The sequence below is a fragment of the Diceros bicornis genome, chromosome 4, assembly GCF_020826845.1.
Source record: "Diceros bicornis minor isolate mBicDic1 chromosome 4, mDicBic1.mat.cur, whole genome shotgun sequence".
NCBI classification, from domain to species: Eukaryota; Metazoa; Chordata; class Mammalia; order Perissodactyla; family Rhinocerotidae; genus Diceros; species Diceros bicornis.
This window is the reverse complement of record NC_080743.1, coordinates 49,261,309-49,282,986: the sequence shown is the minus strand read 5'-3', so window position 1 is coordinate 49,282,986 and position 21,678 is coordinate 49,261,309. Positions and strand designations below refer to the sequence as shown.

The 21,678-nt window shown below is 47.8% G+C and overlaps 1 protein-coding gene across 1 annotated transcript in view; it reads right to left on the bottom strand.

Annotated features, from left to right (window-relative positions):
• PTGFRN (prostaglandin F2 receptor inhibitor) overlaps positions 1-19,076 on the bottom strand; it is a 68,481-nt gene extending 49,405 nt beyond the window's left edge. Inside the window, exon 1 of the mRNA XM_058538901.1 lies at positions 18,857-19,076. Coding sequence (XP_058394884.1) covers positions 18,857-19,061 — 205 coding nt within the window. The 5' untranslated portion in view covers positions 19,062-19,076. The remainder of the gene's footprint in view (positions 1-18,856) is intronic.
• Positions 19,077-21,678: the final 2,602 nt, after the last annotated feature.

The following is a 21,678-nucleotide window of genomic DNA, read 5'->3' as shown; positions in this document are numbered from 1 at the left end:
CATAAACTCGCATAGAGTCTTTATTAGAGTATCTGACTCAACAAATGAAAAACCTTTGTCTCTTCGTGTCTGCCACTGAGAGGTCTGGCAGGAAGGGATCACGCCAGCTTTCATCTAGACAGTCCCTGAGTGATGAAAAAGCAGCACTGTACACATTAAACAAGTTACAGCCAGCAGAGAATGTGTCATGAAGCCACGTGTGGCAGCACTTCAAGATCCCATCGGAATGCAAATAAGGTTCTACTAATCATTAAAAAAAGAAGTTCAGCTAAGACCTCACTGCGATACACGAGACAAATATAAGATAACATTACTCATTCAACAAACAACTACTGAGCAAGAAGGCCCCATGCTAGCCTCTGTGAGAGAGAGAGAGGTGAATCAGCCTCCGGCTCTTCTTTTAGGGGACTGGCGGCACATTAAGGCTCACAGGTGTACAGGAAAATTATAATATAAGGAAGGATACAAGTAACCAAAGAGAGGTACTAACAAGTGCCATGGGGCTCAAAAGTGAGGGCACGTCCCCCCAAAGGGAGAAGTGAAAAGCTTCACTCAGTGTCAACAACATTTGAATTGGGCCTTTGGAAACTGGCTGGGGGGCTGGACAGGGGACACCGAGGAGGAAGGTGACTAGAGTGAAAGGAGAGGGGACATGTGGGGAGTGGTGAAGAGTAGAGCAATCAGAGCAGTGCATTAGGAGCAGACCGGGTGGACACAGGGGGATCAGTGGGAAGACCTCTACCAGATGACAGGGACGAGGTAATAAGAATCAAAGCAAGGGCAGTGCCGGGAATGGACGGGCAGCAGCTCTGGGAGCCACGCTAGAAGGAGCAATGGGTGGACCTGTGAGACGAGAGAGATGGCCAAGGGAAGCTAGTAGCTGGTGGGAAACACAGGGCAGAATAATAGTCAGTGAGACTTAGACAAGATGAAAGGTCTGCCAGGCAGGGGGAATGGAAACCCCCAAAAGGTATCTGAGCCCAAAATGAATGTGGAGTCAAAGGCAGGGAGGGAGGTGGGTGGAGATTTGCTTAAAGGTGAAGATGTGGGAGTCACGGGGTCAACAGAGGGAAGAGGGAAGGGCACAAACCATAGCGAACTCCCATATATAAGACACAGCAGAAGAAAGTGACCAAAGAAAAACGAAATAGTAGCCAGTTAGGAAGAAAACCTGAAAGGGCTTATGTCCTAGAAGCCAAGGGATGTAACAATTTCAAGAAGGAAGGGTTGGGAGTAATACCTACTGTGTTACTTATGGACATACCCGTCTACTAGCTCCTGGTGGACTGCAAGCTCCTAAGGCAGGGCCTGTTTCCTCCCCATATCTGCATCCTGCACAATATCTAGAGCAGACTCCTATTGTATGTTTCAGTTTGGGAAAAAAAAGATGAACAGCAATGTCAAACCGGCAGAAAAGTCAAGGTAGACGGGTGCTGAGAAGACTAGTGAGCTAATGACTAAGCGATCACTGGTAACCTCCCCAGAAGTGAGTTTGCAGTGTTCTGGTGAGGGATCTGGAGAGAAAGAGCAGGGAAAAGGGAACCATCAGAGAGGCAAGGAAGAAAGAGCACAACGAAGAAAAGATCCCAAGCCGCAAGAGGAGACGAAGGGTACAGCGGGAAGTTTATCCTAGAAAGTCAGCCAGTCAATCCCCTAGCACCTTCCAGGCATTGGGGACACGTGGCCAAGAGTGCTGACTGTAAGAAGCTTGTGTCCTAGTAAGGAGAGAGTGAGGTAACAAACCCAGAGCACTGATAAACGCTACCAGATAGCTGATAAACACTATCACGCCACTAGGACAGTGACTGGGGAATAGGGGTAGGCCACTCTTAGCCAGTGTGGCAGGAAAGGCCACTCAGGCAAGGTCATGTCTGAGTTCAGACCAGAAGGAGGAGGAGGCAGGGGTTGAACCCTGAGCCAAGACTCTTCCAGGCAGAGAGAACAGCAAATATAAAAGCACTAAGAGGGAGAAAGCTTGGTGCGTTCAAGGGGAGAAAAAAGATCAGTGTGATTGAATTACAATGAATGAGGGGAGAGGTCTTGGATTCTGGTTGAAACGGGAAGCACCTAAACTAGGGAATGATAGAGCCTGCTCTATCTGGAGAAAGTTCACCCTGGTTGCTGTGTGAAAGATGCATTATAGTGGGGCCAGTTTGGAAGCAAGGACACCAGTATGGAGGAAGTTACGATAGACAAAGCAAAAGATGAGGGACGCTTGGCCTCAGGTTACAGGGTGGTGATGCTCAGGAGGAGTCAGGTTCAGGAGACAGCCTGTATATAAAATGAAAAGACGTACTGCCATTTTGAATGTGGAGAGTGAGGAAGAGAGGAATTGGGATGATGCAGGCTCTGGCTTGAGTATCTGGGTGCATGGTGAAGACATTTTTGTGGAGGGAAGCAAATTTGTATCAGCGAAGCTAGAGTTCTCTTCTGGCCATTTTAAATCTGAGATGCCTATTAGACATGCGAGTGGGGGTGCAGTGGAATAGCAGTAGATGTACATGTCTGGAGCTCAGGGAGGAGGGCCAAGCAGGGACATTCATTGAAGAGTCAGCAGGACATAGATGATATACAAAGCCACAGGTTGCATGGAGTCACATAGCGAGAGAGTGTATACACAGAGGGAAAAAGAGTCAAAGATAGAGCCTTACTTTTTTCAGAATTTAGGAGAAAAGGATGGGTACAAATACAGAAGTTTTGAAGCAGAAAGCTTGAGGAACCTTTGGTTGGTCTCCATTGTCTCAGTAAAGTAGCAGAGAGGGGTTTAGGTCCTGGAGATCATGGAAAATGATCCATGGAGATCATTAGAAGGAGTATAATAGAGAACCATCCCAAATGAATACAAGGGAGGGCTGAGGTGCAGTCAAGACACCCTGACTTAGTGGGAAACTCAGGTGGGCAGGTTCTGACATTTTCCCCATCAAGACAGATGATAAAGCTCAGGCTCAAGGACTATGGTTGGTGCGGATTACTCACCTACAATACGAGGACTAGCCAAGAAATATGGCAGAGGGCCGTAGGCTATAACAAGCTCACTGCTCAAATGCTGACCACCAGGATTAGAGCCCAGGAAAGTGAGAGTGGCCTGGTTGACTGGAAAAAAGGAATGTTCAAGATGAGGGGGATCACAGTGAGAATGAAGAGAAGGCTCAACAGACACAAGGGAATCTGAAAGGAGTAAAGGGAAGAGGTTGTGGTCACAGAGGGAAATATCAGACTTGACAATCAAAAAGGTGAAAGAATTCTGAGTGATGACAAGGTCCAGGTGTGGCCGTTAAATTGCACAGTATGTTATTTTCCCAGGGGCTAAGATTACCATAGAAGGCACTCTCTGAGTCCTTGCTGGCCCAGACTGACTGCAGAAACACAGGGAAGGGCGGCGTGACTAAGACCATGGTGGTGAAGGGTGATCCAGAGATCTAAACCTTGTTCTCACTTAACATTTACATGACAGTTCCTGGCTCTCCTCTGTAGTCATACATATCTGGAAATCTTTTAGCCTTCATACAGGGCAAGGAGGAGGAGTAAAAGTATCTATGTTCCCCAGGTCAAACAAGAACTCAGAGATAGAAAGGAGACTTTGCACTCCACTGGAATTGACAGGCTCTTTGGAGACAATGAAAACTTTACTTAGCTTTTGTTGTTGAGATAACCATCATCTCCAGCACTAAAGACAGGAAAGGGAAGGAAGACAGGAGAGATGCAGTGCCACCAGCAACTGAGGAACACAACTCCAAGTCATTTCTTAAAGACTGGATCATCACCTAACTGAACTTCTTGCCAGTGAAGCACTAGATCAAATGCCATGGCAATGCATGCAGTTCTGTGGCCTTTGAGAGACCCTGGGAGGCCAGCACCATGCCAAATCTTTAATTTCATATCATGAAATTATGGAGTTTTATACTGTGTCAACTTGGCTAAGTTGGAACTACATTTTCCAGAATCCTCTTCCCTGTTCAGTTCCAGATTAGAATTGGACAAAATAGAAATGCATGAGATTTGAGAGGCGGAAGGGAAGCAGCAGCCATGATGCAGCACCCACAGGCGCTAGTGGGCACCAGTTTATCCTTGTTCTTCTTTTTGCTCCCAGTTTCTTCCCAACTGCTAACCCTACAGACCAACACAACCCCAAGACACCAGATGCTTAGCTGCAAACTCAGAGGTATGAAGAGGCAATGACCGTTCCAGACTCCTACACCAGCCCCCTTCCCAGTCCCACCCTGCCTGGCTCCCAGATTCCTCTGCCAGCTCCCACCTGTCCACCCCACAGTACTCCAGGAGGGCTCACTAGTGGCTTTCTCCTGCTCCTCCAACTCCCCTTTCCAGGCCCTCACTTCCCCAGGTTCTCCCATAACTGTGTAAAGTCTAATTCCTCTCATAAATGCCTTATTCCATAATATTTATAGTGGCTCTGCTTCCCCAATGGAACCCTGATACTGCAGGCCAAGTATTGAGCAGACAGCTTTGCCCTCAAGAACTCAGTAACTGACAAAAACCACCTTACATTTACAGTACGGCTTTACGGTTTGCAAATCCTGTTTACATGATTTAACACTCAACTTTGAGAGGATTAAATATGGAAACTGAGGTTCCAAGAAGTTAGGTGACCCAAACAACAATGAAAAGATGCAAAAACCACTTTGAGGTAATCTGTACTGATGAGTAACCAAAATAACTCAATAAACATGAAATGATTTAAACAGTTCTCTGTCCAAGGACCACAGACAAAAAAAGCTGAGGCAAGATCTATCCATAAGGATTATTTTAGAGCATTCTATAAAATTAACAGCTGCCAGAGGCCCAAGCACTGCCCAGCATCCCTCACTACTCAGCCATTTTCGATTCTCCCCATGTTCGAACTGGCCAACACAGTCTGCCAAGTTCTGTGTGAACACCTGGTCCTCTTTTTCGTCTCCAGTCTAAAGAGATGGGGGATTCATATTGGGTTTAAACTTGCATCTGGGCATGAAAGGGACCTGAGATAATTGCTGATGAAATTCTCCCCGACTCCTTCCCTTGGGCAGCTTTGTCCTCTCTCCTATTTTACTGTCTCCTACACCCACTTTCTGCTCTTCCTCTGCCTTTTCCATCCCTCCTCCCCATCAAGGCCTTAAGCCTGCCCTTAAGGTTTATAGACACATTGCCAGATGTCATGGGTAGTGTGGAGGTCTATGCCCAGCTTCCCCCATGAGGCCAAGCAAGGAGTACAGTGTGGTAGTTTGGCTTGAACAGAAAAAGACTCTGAGTTCACATGCCCTTTAAGGAAAAGATTTTAGCTTCATCAATCTGATATTTCATTCCTTCATTCAGCAGTTCTTTACTGCACACCTACTGCGTGCAGAACCACATCATCAGGTAAGTTGATGAGCCAACACCTAGCCAAGCGTCAGAGTTGAGGAGGGTAGAACAATGTGGAAGCTTCAGAGAAAAGCTGGTAGGAAATAAGTCCTCCAACAATGAGAATCTTTTAAACTATCAAGTAAATAAAGGACACAAAGAACTTAGAGCATTCTGGGGAAGGCAGAACCAGAAAAAAATATCAACATATTCACCCACAACATCAGGCTTAAACTCCTTCAAGTGACATTCACGGCTCTTCACAATCTTATGACTTTCTTTACAGTCTCAACCCTTTCCCTCTGAAGACCCTACCACTTAACCTTTCACTCCAGCCACACACACACACACACACACACACAAAAGCTTTCTTCATGCAAGACCAGCACGCTCTTATAAATAGGTGCAATTCTTTACCTATGCTCTTTCCTCTGCCTGAAACAAATAACTCACTCCTGCTCTGCCAGACAAAAACCTACTGATGGTCAAGACCTAATGAGCTCATGAGTCCCCCTTGTGGAAGCCTTTCCTCATCCTCCCCCAGCCTCAGCCCTCAGTCCCAGGCAGTCAACTCAGCATGGCCACCATGATCATCCCAAGCTGGTTTGCTTGTCTGCCTCCCTCCTTGGACTGTGAGCCCCGTGAGAGGGCAGGTGGCTCCCTGCTCATCACCACATTCCTAGCCCAGCAACATGTCTGTGATGCAATGACTGTGATCACTCCTATCTACATGAGCTTCTGCAAACTGGCATTTTAGAGCCAGAATTCATCTTTGGATCATCATCTAGGTGAGTTAACAGGAGTTACTTAATCTCATTTATATCAGAAATGGCCCCTCATCAATGAATTTTCAAAAAAAGCTCTTTGCTAAGCTCATCACAGAAAGTGAAGAGCATACAGTCAGAGCAATCACAACACACAGCATCAGTCAAGAGACCAGTTCTCAGTACCCAGGGAAGTGATACAACCTCAATATTCCAAACCCTAAATTTTACCACATCAGTTTCATTATCACTCTTCTGTGGGGCCAGAGAAGGCCACTTTCTGGGTGCTTTAGATCCTTACAAAAGGTTCCCAATCCAGACATGGCCCTAAAGCCTCAACAGTCCATATACAGGTAGAGAGGAGACACAAATAGTGATACAAAGGGGTAGAGAGGATTATGTTAGTTGTCTTACCTTTTCTGCAAGAGCACCTCTCTCTATACTAGCCCAGAATGCTCTCCCTTTTCTCTAAACTTTCAGGTTTTTTTTTCCTAACAATCCTTGGACACTTCTTCAACGCCACCCCTCTTCCCGTGTATATGTCATGCCTCCACATCTGGATCAGCAGCCCCAGGAGTCGAGCAGCCATGTCTACATCCTTATGCATCCAGAGGTCTAGAATAATGCCTGGCCCGGGGTGGATACTAAATAGTAGTTACAAACTAGGCAGACAGTGAGACGAGGCACATGCTGCAGGCAGCAGCGCCACTGCCCCTTCCCTCAGACCTGGCCAGAGCTGGCTGCTTGCTAGAACAGTGATGACAAGCCATGGTCTGTGGTTTGGACTAACTCAGCCACAAGGCACTTGAAGCCTGCACTGGAACTGGAGAAGTCTGCTTCTCCATACCATGAACAACCAAGATGAAGCCCAGGAAGGGAGCAGATGCCAGTTCAGGATGAGAGAGGTTGTGTCAACCCCACAAAGGGAGGAAGGGGTGGAGGGAGTGGAGAGACAATAATGAGAACCCGTGAGTCGTCTGTCTTCCACACAAGCTGCCAAGGGAAAAACAAAAAATCACACAAGGAAGAATGGAGACTTTCTCAGCCCTTCTTTTTCATGTGTGGACTCCATTTTCTCCTACCCTACCCCATAAATCTCTTAGAAATGAAGTCACAAGCAATTCTTTCAGAAATACTATGGAAGTAATAAACAAGACAGTAAGCACACATACAAAAGATAGTAAGGACACATGGGTAACCTCTGTCCCTTTGTGACTTAAAGTCCACAATATAGGTTTTATATATGTATTTCATATATGTGTTGCATATGTCATAAACAGTGTATATTATATATGTGTATGTACATATGAGATATATACAGGTGTTTTCTAAACACATAAGTTAATTTAATCATTCAAAGACCCAAATTCCTAGATACTGGGATGAAAAAACAGGCATGGTCCTGCTTTCATGGTGCTTACAGTCTGGGGTGAGACAGACAAACACTCATCCTAGCAAACAGATCATCATAAATCAATAGTTGTGCTCTGAAGGAACAGGCTTCAGCGAGAGCTCACAACAAAGGAAATGACGTGGCAGGCCCGGACTGCAGGCAGCTTCACCCCCTGGTCAGAACGTGCCCTCATCTCTCTGGGGAAGTGGGGCTTGAGTTGAGATCCAAAGAATCAAACGAATGGAAATAATTCCAAGACAATATAAAACAAAAGAGGGACAATGTGTACAGAGATTATATAGTCGTATCCAAGGGCATGGAGTGAGCGATCCTTGCAAAAATTTTAAGAGGATTCATCAAAACTGGATTATGTGCTCAGTCTTCACACTTCTTTGTGTGAGGCCCAAATGCCCTCGGTGAACACACTGGACAGAACACAGAGACTGCCTTATTGTCGTTTTCTTAGGACCAAATTTGTATCCTGCTGCATGGTAATGCCTGTTAGGCCTGTGGATCATGAGGGTACAATTGGGTAGTATATTCCATCTTATTACACCTCTGTAACACTCCAGAGATGCAGTAACAGAGTACTTTTCCCAGTTACTTACAAGCCAGGTACAACACTATGCTTTCTGGGACTATATTGATGTTCAGATAAAACTTGTTTGTGGGATTAACTGTTATTAAAGTGGGACTCTGAAGAATAGAACACATGATTGCATAAACCTTGTTTCCATAGAAAACCATCTAAAATTCTCCATCGTTCCTCTAAAACTTAAGTGTCCCTTATCAGGTGATAGTCCTTTAAAGAAATGGTCTGATAAACTACCTAAGGGGAACATTAGTAATTGTTTTGTGAGCCATTTTCCTTGTAAGAAACAACCTAAAATAGGATTATGGCCTGACTTATCACTTCAATTTAGCAGGCCAGCTTCCATAAGCCCAGCAGACCTCACCAGCCTCCTGCGTGTGGGCTCTTAGCTGCTCTGTGGGCACTGACGACGCTGCCAACACCTTTCAGGGTGACTTTGCTCACATTCTTCCTCTCTGCCAACCTCCCCACTTCAGAGTTTAATATCCACATCCCCTGAGGTCTCTTTTAACTGTTCCAGCTTAAGTCAGCTAATCCCCAAATGGGACACCAACCCACACACATTGATCTACTGCCACCTCTGAGAAACCACGCTGGTCATCTTCATACCTGAAATGCTTTTCTCGCTCCTGGCTCAAATTGCTTTCCAGTCCCCCCTGCTCCATGGAGCCTTTCCACAATAACAGCTCCTGGCCTCAGTTTCAGCCCTCCAATTCTGATAGCCCCATGCACACAGCTATCTAACAATTCATCCACTCAGATCTTTAAAAATCACCCATGACCCATTCTGCTTTTTGGTTAGAACTGGTTCAGTTTCCATTTTGGACTCCATTTCCTAATTCCCTTGTAATCTCCGACAGTGTCAGAAACATGGTAAATATTCCCTAAATGCGGATAAAGTACTAAAAAATAAGACCACAAGGAAAAGCAGCCCTATCTTGTATTGCAGCGCAAGGTAAGAGTTGGGCACAAATTATTTACTCACAACTGTGTTTCCTTCGACCAACAGGACAAAGCACCCACCATGAGCCAGGCTCTGGGCTAGGCACTACGGTCTTAACTTGGAACTGACCGTTTGGATTTTTCAATCAAAGATGATCAACTATAACGCCTTCTAATAAACAAGAAAACATTTGGAGGTGCCAGTCTTCAGAAAACGGAAAAATGAATAGTTGTGCCAAAAGTGGTTTGCTTTTGTTCTTTAACTCCTCATCGCAGCATAAGCAAAGCAGCACACACTGCAGAGACCCCAAATCAGCTAATATTCTGTTCTCAGGACATCCTAGAGGGGCAGTGCATTTATAAAGCACTATCCACCCTGCACCTCCAGAATAGCGTAAGACAGCAGGCCACCTCAAACACATCAAGAGTTCACTCCTAGATGGTTCTTGATAAGCCTCAAAAATATCCGCATCCAGTGGGGCCGCCGGGCCGGCCCGGTGGCGTAGCAGTTAAGTGCGAGCGCTCCGCTGCGGTGGCCCGGGGTTCGCGGGCCCGGATCCCAGGCGCACACCGATGCACTGCTTGTCAAGCCATGCTGTGGCGGCATCCCATATAAAGTGGACGAAGATGGGCATGGATGTTAGCCCAGGGCCAATCTTCCCCAGCAAAAAGAGGAGGATTGGCATTGGATGTTAGCTCAGGGCTGATCTTCCTCACAAAAAAAAAAAAAAAAAATCCACATCCAAGACAAGTGAGAGAACACCACTGGGTCAGCAGCAGCATCAGCAGTTGCACTTCCCAGTAGCCTGGGGGCTGGCAGCAGCCAGCATGCAGTGAGGACCAAGGTCATTAACAAAGGTTCCTAATAACAGGATGGAGGTTTCCAGGATGTATGCTTTTAGATGGTATTGTATCCAGCATCATTTTGAACCTTCCCCTTTCAGACTAAGAGAATGACAAGGAAGCAAGTCTCCAAACACTAGGAACACATTTCTTAGCCAATTAAGGCTACCAATTGGAGATGTCTGATCAATTCTCCTACTCTTTAGGAAGGTGGAAAATCCAAAGTAGTGTCAGCATTTGGACACATCTCAAGATGTCTGTGGCCTGGGGGGGTATCAGGAAAAGGAGAGCCTGGACGGCATAACCGTCTACCGGGCTCTTCCTCAGACTTGAGGGCTAAACGTCGGCGAAAACACAAGTCACGTTTCTGAGGGCTGCGACTTGACTACTCAACTCCAACTTACTCATGGCTGTTATCCTGTCATCTAGAATTGCCTACTGGTTTTACTGTTTCTGTAACTTTTCCCGGAAGTCCATCTGAAAGCGCAGTTAGTTACTTCCGTAACCTAGAGAACCATGAGGAAAGATGCCAGTTTCACAGCACAGGAAATGGGCTGGAAGGAGGAAGTAGTTGCTGACACAATGACAGAACAACAAACAATTCCCAGAGCCGTCTGAGGCACCAATCGCCTGTTGTGGAGAGGTGGCAGGCAGGTGAGAGATAAGAGACAGACAGGAGGAATGCTGAGGAAGACAGGCGAGGAGCCAGGGCTGGACCAGGCGGCCCATATGGCCAACAGCAGGGGTCAGCGTGGACTCAAAGAATTCTGGGGATGGAAGGGGGCCTTTGGGATCAGCTAGCCCAGCCCCTTACTTTACAGAGACTAAGAGCTATTCAGCAACTTGTCCAAGGTCACAAAACTGGGGAGTGGAAGATCAAGGGCCAGAATCCAAGCCTCTTGTTTTAAAAGATGAGGAAACAGGGGCCAGCCCAGCGGCGCAAGCAGTGAAGTGTGCGCGCTCCACTGCGGCGGCCCGGGGTTCGCCGGTTCGGATCCCAGGCGCGCACCTACGCACCGCTTGTCAAGCCATGCTGTGGTGGTGTCCCATATAAAGTGGAGGAAGATGGGCATGGATGTTAGCTCAGGGCTGGTCTTCCTCATAAAAAAAAAAAAAAAAGGAAACAAATGTTATCACATGTTGGCTAATTGTATCGATTCCTTTCTATGGTTCCAAACATATGTTTGACTCTGAATATCTGGACTAACAGAGAAGCAGAACGGGTGTGGTTAGGAGCCCAGACTGTGGAGCCAGGCCATCTGGGTTTGAAGCCCAGCAGCTCTGCCACTTACTGTGTAACCTTAAACAAGTTACTTCACCTCTCTGTGACTCAGTTTCCCAATCTCTCAAATGGGGGTAATCATAGTACTAACGGGGTTATGAAGCCTACAAAATGAGTTAATATATGGAAAGTGCAGTGCCTGGTGCAAAATAAATGCTATATAAAAGGTAGGAAGGAATTTCTTAGGGAGAAAGAATCCTCATATTGGTTCCTCCCCAGCACAGCTGCCCCCAAACCCCAATTCATCTTAGTCACAGGGTATTACCTTTTCCCTACAACACCTGGGACTAATGCTTCTAAAAGGCCACAGCACTGTCTCCTAATCCATCAGGCCCAACCCGGTCAGATACTAGAGGTCAACTGGCCAGAAGGACGTGAGGGGTGAAAACTCATGGTAAGTGTTCACTTTGGCTACTGCCAGCCCAGCCTACTACCCACCCCTTAGATTGCCACTTCCAAGACCCTGGTCTCAGAAGTTACCTCTTTTGATCCTCCCCTCCTACCTTCCTCGCCCACCCACTCCCTTGTACCTCTGAATCAGCTTTTTCACCCTCATCACGTCCTCTAGGCCCTCAAACCTTCTGCAATTCATCAGGCCTTCCAGCCTCACTCACCTGCCTGTCCCACCTGGACTCCTTGGCCAACCGTCTCTGTGATGCTGTTGCAGCCCCTTACAGATTCCTGCACCCCTCATCCTTCCACCTTTATCTCATGGAGGGATCTCACTATGTCCCTCCTTTGCTCCCAGCTTGCCAAACGTGGTGGGATCAAGTCACAAAACCAGGCTGATAGCCTCTACCACAGACCTAAGCTAACCCCATCCCTCATGGCTAACTGAACACCTGCCACATTCCCACAGAGCCCACCCCACCCCACTCTCCTCTAGTTCTGACGCCGATCATGGCCTTTGCCTCAGAGTTCACCAAGGAAGCCCAGGTCACCTAATAACCTGTGTGTCAAGCACTTTTCCAGACGAGGGCTTCCCAAACTTCATGTGCATTCGAATCCCCTGGGGGTTTGGTTAAAATGCAGCCTCTGATTCAGCAGACTGCACTAGGCCCATGCTGCTGGTCCCCGGAGCCCACTTTGAGTAGCAAAGTTCTAAGGATCTACATACTTTAAGTTTAATGTTTGCATTTTTCTAGATATATTACTTTTAATTTTCATGACCAACCTGCAAGAGAGATATTAGTCCCTTTTTACATGTGGAAACTGAGCTTCAGAGAGGTTAAGAAACCTGTCCAGGGTCCCCATTGCTGGAGGCAGGATTTAAACAGACGGCCAATTCCGAAGCCTGAGCCCTATTTTTTCTCTACGTAAGTGATTTTCAAGAACAGAAATAGTTTAGAAACACATATGTAATGGTTTGTTTGTAACACAAACTATTGGAATCTTCTTAGCTGATGAAGACAGGAGAGAAATGGGCTATAAAACTGTCACGAAGTCCCTGAGCTGGAGCTACCAACAAACAGCTGAAGGCCTGAAAGCAGCGATCAGAAAGTAGGTTAATTCCACTAAGCAACATGGAAGAAGACATCCCGGGGAACATGGGGAACCTTTCAATTTGTGCAGAGAATGAAAGGGAACATACAGAGAGCCTCTAACTGGCATGCCTGGGACTTTGTGGCCACTCCCAGGGCTGAGAAGGCCGGCAGCACTGCAGAGACCCCCTCCCCACACCTCAGTGCCCCTGCACGCCCCCTCCACCTCTCTCTTTCCTCCTCCTCACAGTCTCCAAACCCAACGCTTCTCGTGTCTTTATCCTTCTGGTTTTCAGCATCATTTGACCAATCCCTCTTTAACAAGTCTACTCACACCCATCTCTGCTTGGCAGTGATCTTCTGGTTCTTCTGCCATCCAACTACTCTTTCTAGAACTCTCCCTCCCATTTCCTGTCCCCTAAAGCAGGCATTCCCAAGAACTTGCCCATGAAACCTTGTCTCAATCATCTGGGTGGTGCTGCACTTTATGGCGACACCACCAACCACATGTCCAGTGCATCCCGTCCCACCCTTGGAGGGCAGACTTGAGTCAGCTCCGTTCACTGCAGAATCCTGGGCACTCAGGACAACGCCCAGCCTGGAGTAGCAGGCACTCTCTCAGCATTCACTGAATGAATAAATGAGCTACCTGCCATGTCACCAAGCTTCTCAAATTCCATCTTCAAACCACTCACCCCAAGTCCAGGCCGGGGCTAACGGGCTGTGGTTCACCAGGTAAAAGTTATGTGGTTCACCAGATAACTGCCAACCCGCATCAAATCGCAGCAGACATAGGAATTGATACTATCTGTATGGCTCTCTGGGAAAACAGGGCTTCCGATTTAGAGGTGGCTCTGACCTGTGGGCTCCAGAGGCTGAGGGCAGGAGTATCATGACACATCTACAACCCACCTAAAACCGATGCGGCTCCCTTACCATGGCCCAGGGAAGTTCTGGCCCAGTCCACCTCTAAATAAGAACAAGGAAGAGCCATTATCAGGATGTTCTTGGCTTGGTGTCACTGTTAAGGTCTATCTGTCTGCACACTGCCTCTATTTCATTAGCATTCAAAGGTAGCACACTCACTCTGACATGTGCCCTGAAACAGTAAGCACAATTCTGTTCTTCAGGGTTCTAAGCCAAATTCATCCTAGACAGAGCAACAGTGGCCAAACGATGTTTCCCCATTCCCCTGAAATACCGAGTGATGTAAATGCTTTCATGTTCTAGCTGCTTATAAAGGTGTGAAGCAGGATGCAATTAAGGTCGCAGAACATCATACTTAAATTTGAATCACGCTGCTCGGTGACTCGATAATCTAGCACAAACACTCAGAGAGTATTGTGGAGAAATCAGCATTCAAAGAACACACACGTGTACACACTGCCATTATCTCTAGTCTACCGGAAATCGCCTTGCTGGTACGCGACAGTGTTAACTACTGGGTCTAATTCTGTTGCTTCGCAAAGACCACAGTTGGTGTGGGGAAAAATATTCCAAGATCTAAAAAACCACTGATTGTGCCAACTGCAGCACTTCGCCTTTTCCAGAAGATAAATTATGAAGAATTTTTGCCAGTTCAAGTTATTTTCCCAAAGCAGAGTCAAATAGCCTCCCTAGCCAGCCTTTAAGAAACCAACGTAATTAAACTGAACTGCTGTACACTGCCCTGACAGCTCCCCCTCACTTCATTTGATAAAGCGAGATGCAGACACACACGTTGACAGACAAGCACACACCTTATTCAACTGTCAAGACACAGAGCCAATAGGAAAATGTACATTCAGTCTAGGGGGTAAAACTCAGCTCCGCGACTCGTCACTGAAACAAAATAGCCATATAAATGCCGACTAGCCCGCCTGCCTTGTAAGGAATAATAACTGACAACTAGAGTTCCTGTTCAGCAGGCTAATAAGAATAATTAGAGCCACGGAAGGCATTAATCAGCTCAGCAGATACAGGAATTCTGTTAACAGGGCTAAAATGAGTGCTAAGGAATCTCTGAAGGCCACAGCACTTCACAGACTGTCAAGCTGGGTGGATTGGCTGGTGTTCCTCCTGCCAGCCTTCCTCCTCCTTCAGTGCCTTCTGGAGGAAGTTGCAGGTCCATCCCTTTCCTCAGAGCAGGCATGGTGATCTGCTGGCGGCTGCAGAGTTGCCACCTCTGTGAGGTGCATCCTGGCACCGCCTCTCCCTTTAGGAATCTCGTCTCGGCTGCACTCACCCCAGACTCTCCTATTTTTAACTGCACTTTCGCTTTCAAACCACTATCATCCTTTTTCACATAAACTACTCTCAACCAATACACAGCACAGGTTTATGGCGAACATCTTTCCCTTAGTAGAGGCAGAATGGAGTCCTGGGATCAAACCCTGGCTCTGCCACAGAATAGCTATATGACTCTGGACAAGTGATTTAACTTCTCTAGGCATCAGTTTCCTCATTTGTAATATGGAGAAAATAACAGTATCCTTCTCAAAGCGTTGCTGTGAGAAGAGAATGTTCGTAGGAGCCTGACACTTGATATGCACTCTACAAACGGCAGCTATTATTACTCGGTGCCTGTTAGGTGCAGAGCCCTGTACAGAGGTTACGAGAAAAGAACAAACAAAATATTCAGTGTGCAGACACACGTACATTATATATGAGTGGCTGTGCCTGGACGCTGGGAGGGTGGGCATATTTTTCTTTTCACCTTATACCCTTTATAACTGACACAGAGGCTGCTAGCTGTCCCCTCATATCTGTTCTCTTCTTCCACAGTGGCTGGCACATGGCTGTCAGGCTATTTCACATTTCTCAGCTTCCCTTGCAGCTAATGTGGCATGAGATGAAAGTCTCGCGAATGGAACGTGTGCAGAAATGATGTGCGCCCCTTCAGAGCCTGGTCCAGGAAGACTCCATATGTTCTCCTCCACACTCTTTCCCCCTTATGGGGCTGGAAGGGCAATGATGACAATCAAAGTGATCTTAGAAACCATAGGTTGAAGACAGCAGAACTGCCAGCAGCCTGGGAACCAGAAGGACTGTGTGGAGCAGGAATCCCACCCAATCTTTCATCTGAAACATCCCCTCAGGAATGTTATGAAAGACACTTCTATTGTTTGAACCACTCTGCTTTGAGTCTATTTGTCAGAGCAGTTTAGGCTACCCAGTTAATACAATACCCTTCTAGATTATTTGAATTTTAAAACATAGATGCAATGCTTTTCATTTAAAATCCATTTCAATGGATTTGCAATTTTTTTTAAAAAACACACAAATTAAGAAAATACCTTGATCCCTCTCCACAGTCTTCATACTTTCCATTCCCTAATTCATGCTGCGCACCAGAGATGACTGACCTTCCTCGAACACATCCCCATGTTGTATTCACCTCCCCTGTGAATTTTCAATGGCTACCTGTTACCCACAGATAAAGGGATATACACATGTATTCACTCAGTCAGCCAATATTTATCAAACATCTACTCTGTGCCAGGTATCCTATTAGCGACAGGGATACTACAGTGAACAAGACCAACATGGTGCCTGCACCCAGAGAACAAACAGGGTGGAGATTTAGACCAGGAACAGACAATCATGTACAGTGAGATAAATAAGTACTATGATGGGAGAAGCACAGGCTGCCTGGCAGCCCCCACAAGGCCAACAAACCCACCCCTCATAGTCCAGACTTCTCAGCACAGCACAAATAGCCTTCAGGATCCATCCCAAATCCACCTCTCCAGTTTGCTCTCCCATTATATCCTCCTCCTCCCCCCTCCAGTTACATGGAACTTACATGCCATTTCTAAGTGAGCCAAGTACTTTCACTCATCCACACTCAGCGTCTTTCCCCAGAGCCTGGAATGCGCGTCCATCCTTTCTTTCAAAATTCTCATTATACTCAAGGCTCAGCTCAAATGTCACCTCTTCAGCCAAATCAACCCCAATGCCAAGTCAAAATTAATCATCCTTTTCCTTGCTTCCTACCAGCACCTGGTTTCTATGTCAGGCATTTCATTCTGTCTTGTAGCTAGCTGTTTGATTATCTGTCCACCCACCCCCATGGACCACTCAATGAGACACTGTGTCTCGGTCATTTATCTGGGACACTTTTATAGACACAGTGGGCGTTCACGAAATACTGTATTGAATGCATGGAGGGAACAGCTCAGACATAGGCAATGGAAGTGAAAATGTGCTCTATGAAGCTGAGTGGGTTCTGATGTGATCACGATAGGTAGACTTAGGAAAGCTTTATGGAGGAAATGAGTCTTAGAGGAAAAAGGAAATAATACAGGCAAGAAGAGAGAGGCAGGAAGGGCATTTCCAAGCCACGGGAAATGGAAGAGCCAGAAGGTTCACATCTATTCTATGTAAAGGAAGCAAACAGGATACTTAGAATGAAGTGTCTGAATCAGAGAGAAGACTAGAGGAGAGAAAACACAGGGGCAGCATATCCTTGGAAGAAAATCATAGAGAACCAATGAGCAAAGACGGGATCCCCAAAAATGATCCTTTAGGAAAATGATGAACTTAGAAGGGGGGCTAGAGGAAAAAGCCAACCAGGAAGATGTCAGAAGTGATCTATATGGGGAACTATCAGAACCTGGGCTAGGATAGTAGCTTTAGATCCAGGAAGGATGGGAAGACACTCAAGTCTGTACTCTGGGAAAAGCCACAGAGTTGAGGGACAGTGTGAACGTGGAGGTCAAAGAGAGTGACAGTAAGATTACGCCCAGGTTGCAATACAAGAGGAAAGACGATCTTGCTGATCAACATATTAAGTTTCAGGAATCAGTACCATGCAAGAGTGGTACAGCAGGGAGGGCTTCCCAGAGGTCAGACTGAAGCCACACCGAGTGAGATTCTGGGGGGCAGAGTTAGCAGGCGCGATATTAAGTTCAGGGAACTGATAGGAGAAAAGGCATTGGCTGGTGACACCACAGACATTCCCTATGCATAGTCAACATGAGATGTCCAGCCAGGGCAGGATACACTGATATACATCCAAGACTTCCCCAAGCTGGGCTTTCCCCACTTGTGTTTTGCTTTCCCCAGTCTCTCTTTGCCCCCTCTCCCTTTTTCTCCCTTATCATTGTTACTCAAAGACATTCTTTTCCAACTTCTACCTGACTCCACCCTCTTAACTTGTACTCAGGTTGTGAACTGCACAAGTCTAGGAGGAGTCATTCACACAGACTACGAAGTGAATAGCAGCCCCTAGAGTTTGTGCAGGGCACAGTCTGTGCAGCCAGTGGCCATGGCCCTGCTTGACTCAGACACATTAGCCAATTAACAGGTGTGGACTATCACCAGCAATGTGCAACAAATGGAGAATTTACAAGAGTCCCAGAGTAAAAGAAAAAGAATAAAAGCACTAGGATCCGAGACCACAGAAAAGATGCTACAAAATGGAGAGATCTGAAAACTTTCTGGACATGGTTGCAGCTAAAGCAATGCGGCTGGACGAGCTCTCTTAAGGAGTGAGTTCCAGAAGACCCCACAGAGGTGAAGGAAGAAAACCCAGTCGCAGCTAGAAAGGCTGACCCAGGAGCACCAGGAATCGTGGGGGTTGGGACAGTGTGGGCCCTGGTGCCAGCAGGATGGGAGTGGCTGTAGAAGGCCTCCACTGGGACCCTCTGACCATAAGCGCAGAGTAGTCATTTACCCTGTGTGCAGCTGGGGCCTGGCTGGGATTGACACCACACACCATGCGCTTCGTAAAAGATTCAGATATGCCTTCTCTAGAGGTGTGGAAGAGAATCCCTGGTCAGATCGCAGAATTCATTCTGTTCTGGTTGACACTGACCAAAGGGATCCAAGAATATCAGAGCATTTAAGAGTCAGCCGTCGTGTACCATGGTGGGCACTTAATAAGCAGATGTATTTCTGTGGCTGATAACCACATGATTATGTTAATATACCATATTACACTGCGTGAAGATGGTGTCTGTGTGTATGGATGAATGGAAAATGGAGAGGAAAAAAACCCACCAAAGATTCCTGGGGTTGGAGGAGGGCGCTAGGCCAAATAATCAAGAGGTTTAGGTTTAGGAACAGTGGAAGATAGGGAACAATAAGGGAGGAAAAGTAACAGGTCGGAAAAGTTGGAGAGGCCAAGGCTCCTAGGTCTTTGTGTGTAAATATGCAGCCAGGCAGCTTCAAGAAGAGCTAAAAGAAAAAACTGAGGCAGAGGATCCCGCCACAACTAACAGGACGGAAGGACTCGCACACCGATTTCTATTGTAGCGCTCTGGGCCATCCCGTGACCTTCGTAGAAGGAAGTTGGTTGGATTCCCTCGCTTCCCTGGAAAGGCAGCTCGGCGTGGGTTTGTGTGTGTGCAGAGCGATCCCGCCGGTCTCGGCTATGGCGGGGCATATCAAAGGAGCATATTTCAGCTCCCAAGCTGGGGACGCGGGCCGGAGACCGCAGCACCATCCGGGCCGGGAGTTCAAGGTGAGCCGGGCTCCCGGCCGCCAACAGGTAGGGAGGGATGGGGGAAGCCGGCCCCGGGCCACTCCCCCCCGCACATGCTGGGGGCGAGGCTCGGCCTGGCAGAGCGGCGACTCGCACCCCGCGCGCGGCCGGGCCGGGTTCGCGCCCGGCTCCCGGCGGCCCCGCAGCCGTCCCCCGCCGGGCCGCGCCGCCCGCCTACCCGGCCGGGCTCCCGGGAGCGGCCCCGGCACCCTCGGCGCCCCAGGCCGCACGCTGCAGCCGCGCCCCGCCGAGCCCCTCGGGCCCGCCGGTCCCCGCGCGCACTCACCCAGCGACAGGAGAGCCAGCAGCAGCGGCCTCGGCGCCAGGCGCCCCATGCTCGCCGGGCGGGAGCGACTCTCCCCCTCCTCCTCCTTCCCCGCCGCCTCTCCTCCTCCTCCTCCTCCAGCTCCGGCTGCTCCAGAGTCAGCGCTCCTCCGCCTGGGCCGCGCGCCTGCTCCGCTCTCCTCGCGAGCCGAGAAATCCCAGCGCTGGGGCGGACGCGCGCCCCTTGCCCTGCGCCCGCCGCCTCCCGCCCTCCCTCCTCCAGCCGGCCGGGCACCGGGAGCCGGGCGCCAGAGCCGCCCCGCCGAGCCGAGTGTGCGGCCCCGACCGCTTCCCGAAAGCAAAAGGGAAGAACCGCAGCGCCCGCCCGCCCGCCCGCGCCTCCCATCCGGCGCTTTGCCAGCAACAAACACAAACTTTCCCAAGCCCCTCCCCGCTCCAGGTAACGGAGGAAGCGCCGGGGCCACCCGCTTAAAGGGGAGGAGGCGTCGGAGCCCACCCAGCTCTCCCCCTCGGGGCCCCCGCCCCTCCATCAACTTTCCGCCGACCTTTAAAAGTTGGCCTTGGAAAGACTCATCTGGAAATCCCATCGCTTTAGCTCCATTCCGGGACACCCCGCATTCCACCACTCTGGAGTCACCCACGCGTGTCTGCTATTCCCTCTCCTAACTCCCGGCACATTCACCCACTCGTCCCAAGCTAAGCACCCCACCAACCAGCCGCTTGGCCCTTGCTAAAAATTATTCAGATAGGATTGAAAGAGATGAAAAGATTTTAAAGGCCGTGAATTCCAACCTATTTATGGTACAGAGACCTTAAGCGTTTAGGTGACTTGCCCAAGGATTCACAGGGTCTGCTCCCTGCCCTGTGGCTGGGTGGGCCTCGCCTTCTCTCCCCTACCTCCTTCCCTTTCCAGGGTCCCTCTGGCACTGATGAGAACACTTCCCACGATACACCCATGAAAAAAAATAATAAGTGTATTAATAGCTACAGTAAATCATGTGGAATGTACTCTTAAGATTTTATATTCATTGCTTTAAGTAGACACAACTGGTTGCCAATAAAGACTCTTTTTTTCCCCACAATAAGGTTTTGTGCTTTTGATTTGAATACAAAAGGCCCAGTATTGGGGAAAAAATTAGTGTTCATTGTTTAAAATTTCTCAAGGATGACTCAAACAGGAGCAGCATTGGCACCCCCTGCCCCCCAACACCACAGCCTTTCATTAATATATTCAAAACAAATCACAGATGTTAATGGGAAAACTGCCCAAGTTGGGGAGAACACTGCTTTTACTTTGATGCATCATTATTTCCATTAACAAGTGTTTCTTATTTCCACTAACGAATGTGTGATTAGCCAGGTATGAACCCTTCTGAAAGAGACCCTTAAAAATTCACCCCTGGTGGTGCAACGGTGTGAATGTACTTAATGCCACTGAACTGTACACTTAAAAATGGTTAAAATGGTAAATTCTATGTTATATTTATTTTAACACAATAAAAAAATTTAAAAAAAATTTATTCTTGCCATCAAGCCTTTCTTCATGCTGTTCACCCAACCTGCAATTCCTTTCTGCTTCCCATCCCATGGAATCCTCTAGAATTTCCCTGGGCAGTTTTTCACTTTAATTCAATCAACCTTAAATCCAAGCCTAACATTAGGCCTTGGGAGATGCTGGAGGTGCAAAGAGGAGTAAGGCCTGGCTCCTCCAGAAGCTCAGATCTTTCCCTTTCTGAACTACCCACAGTGCTTAATGTCTGTACCACAGATTTAGGCACTTGATCACATTCAGTCTAGCACATGCTATGGATTCGTATATTGAAGCCCTAATCCCCAGTGGTATTTGGAGGTGGAGCCCTTATGAATGGGATTAGTGCCCTTATAAGAAGAGACGAGTGAGCTGATCTCTCTGCCATGTAAGGATGCCACGAGAAGACATCTGTTGGCAAACCAGGAAGAAGGCCCTCACTAGGAACTGAATCGGCCAACATCTTGGACTTCCCCTCCTTCAGAACTGTGAGAAACAAATGTTTGTTGTTTAAGCCACCCAGTCTAGGGCACGTCATGATAGCAGCCCAAGCTAAGACAGCACGATGTACATATGGCTCCCATCTCTGTCTAATAATGGAAGGGCCTAAGAGTGCCACATTCTCGTTTTGTATCTCCCGTGTTATTGCAGAGTCGATGTTTGCCAAAAACTCCTTTGTTAACAAACATGTGCAAGTCTGGGAGTGTGCCTGGCACATGGTAGGTCTTCAATAAACATTTATAGAGTGAATTAACACCAGTAGCC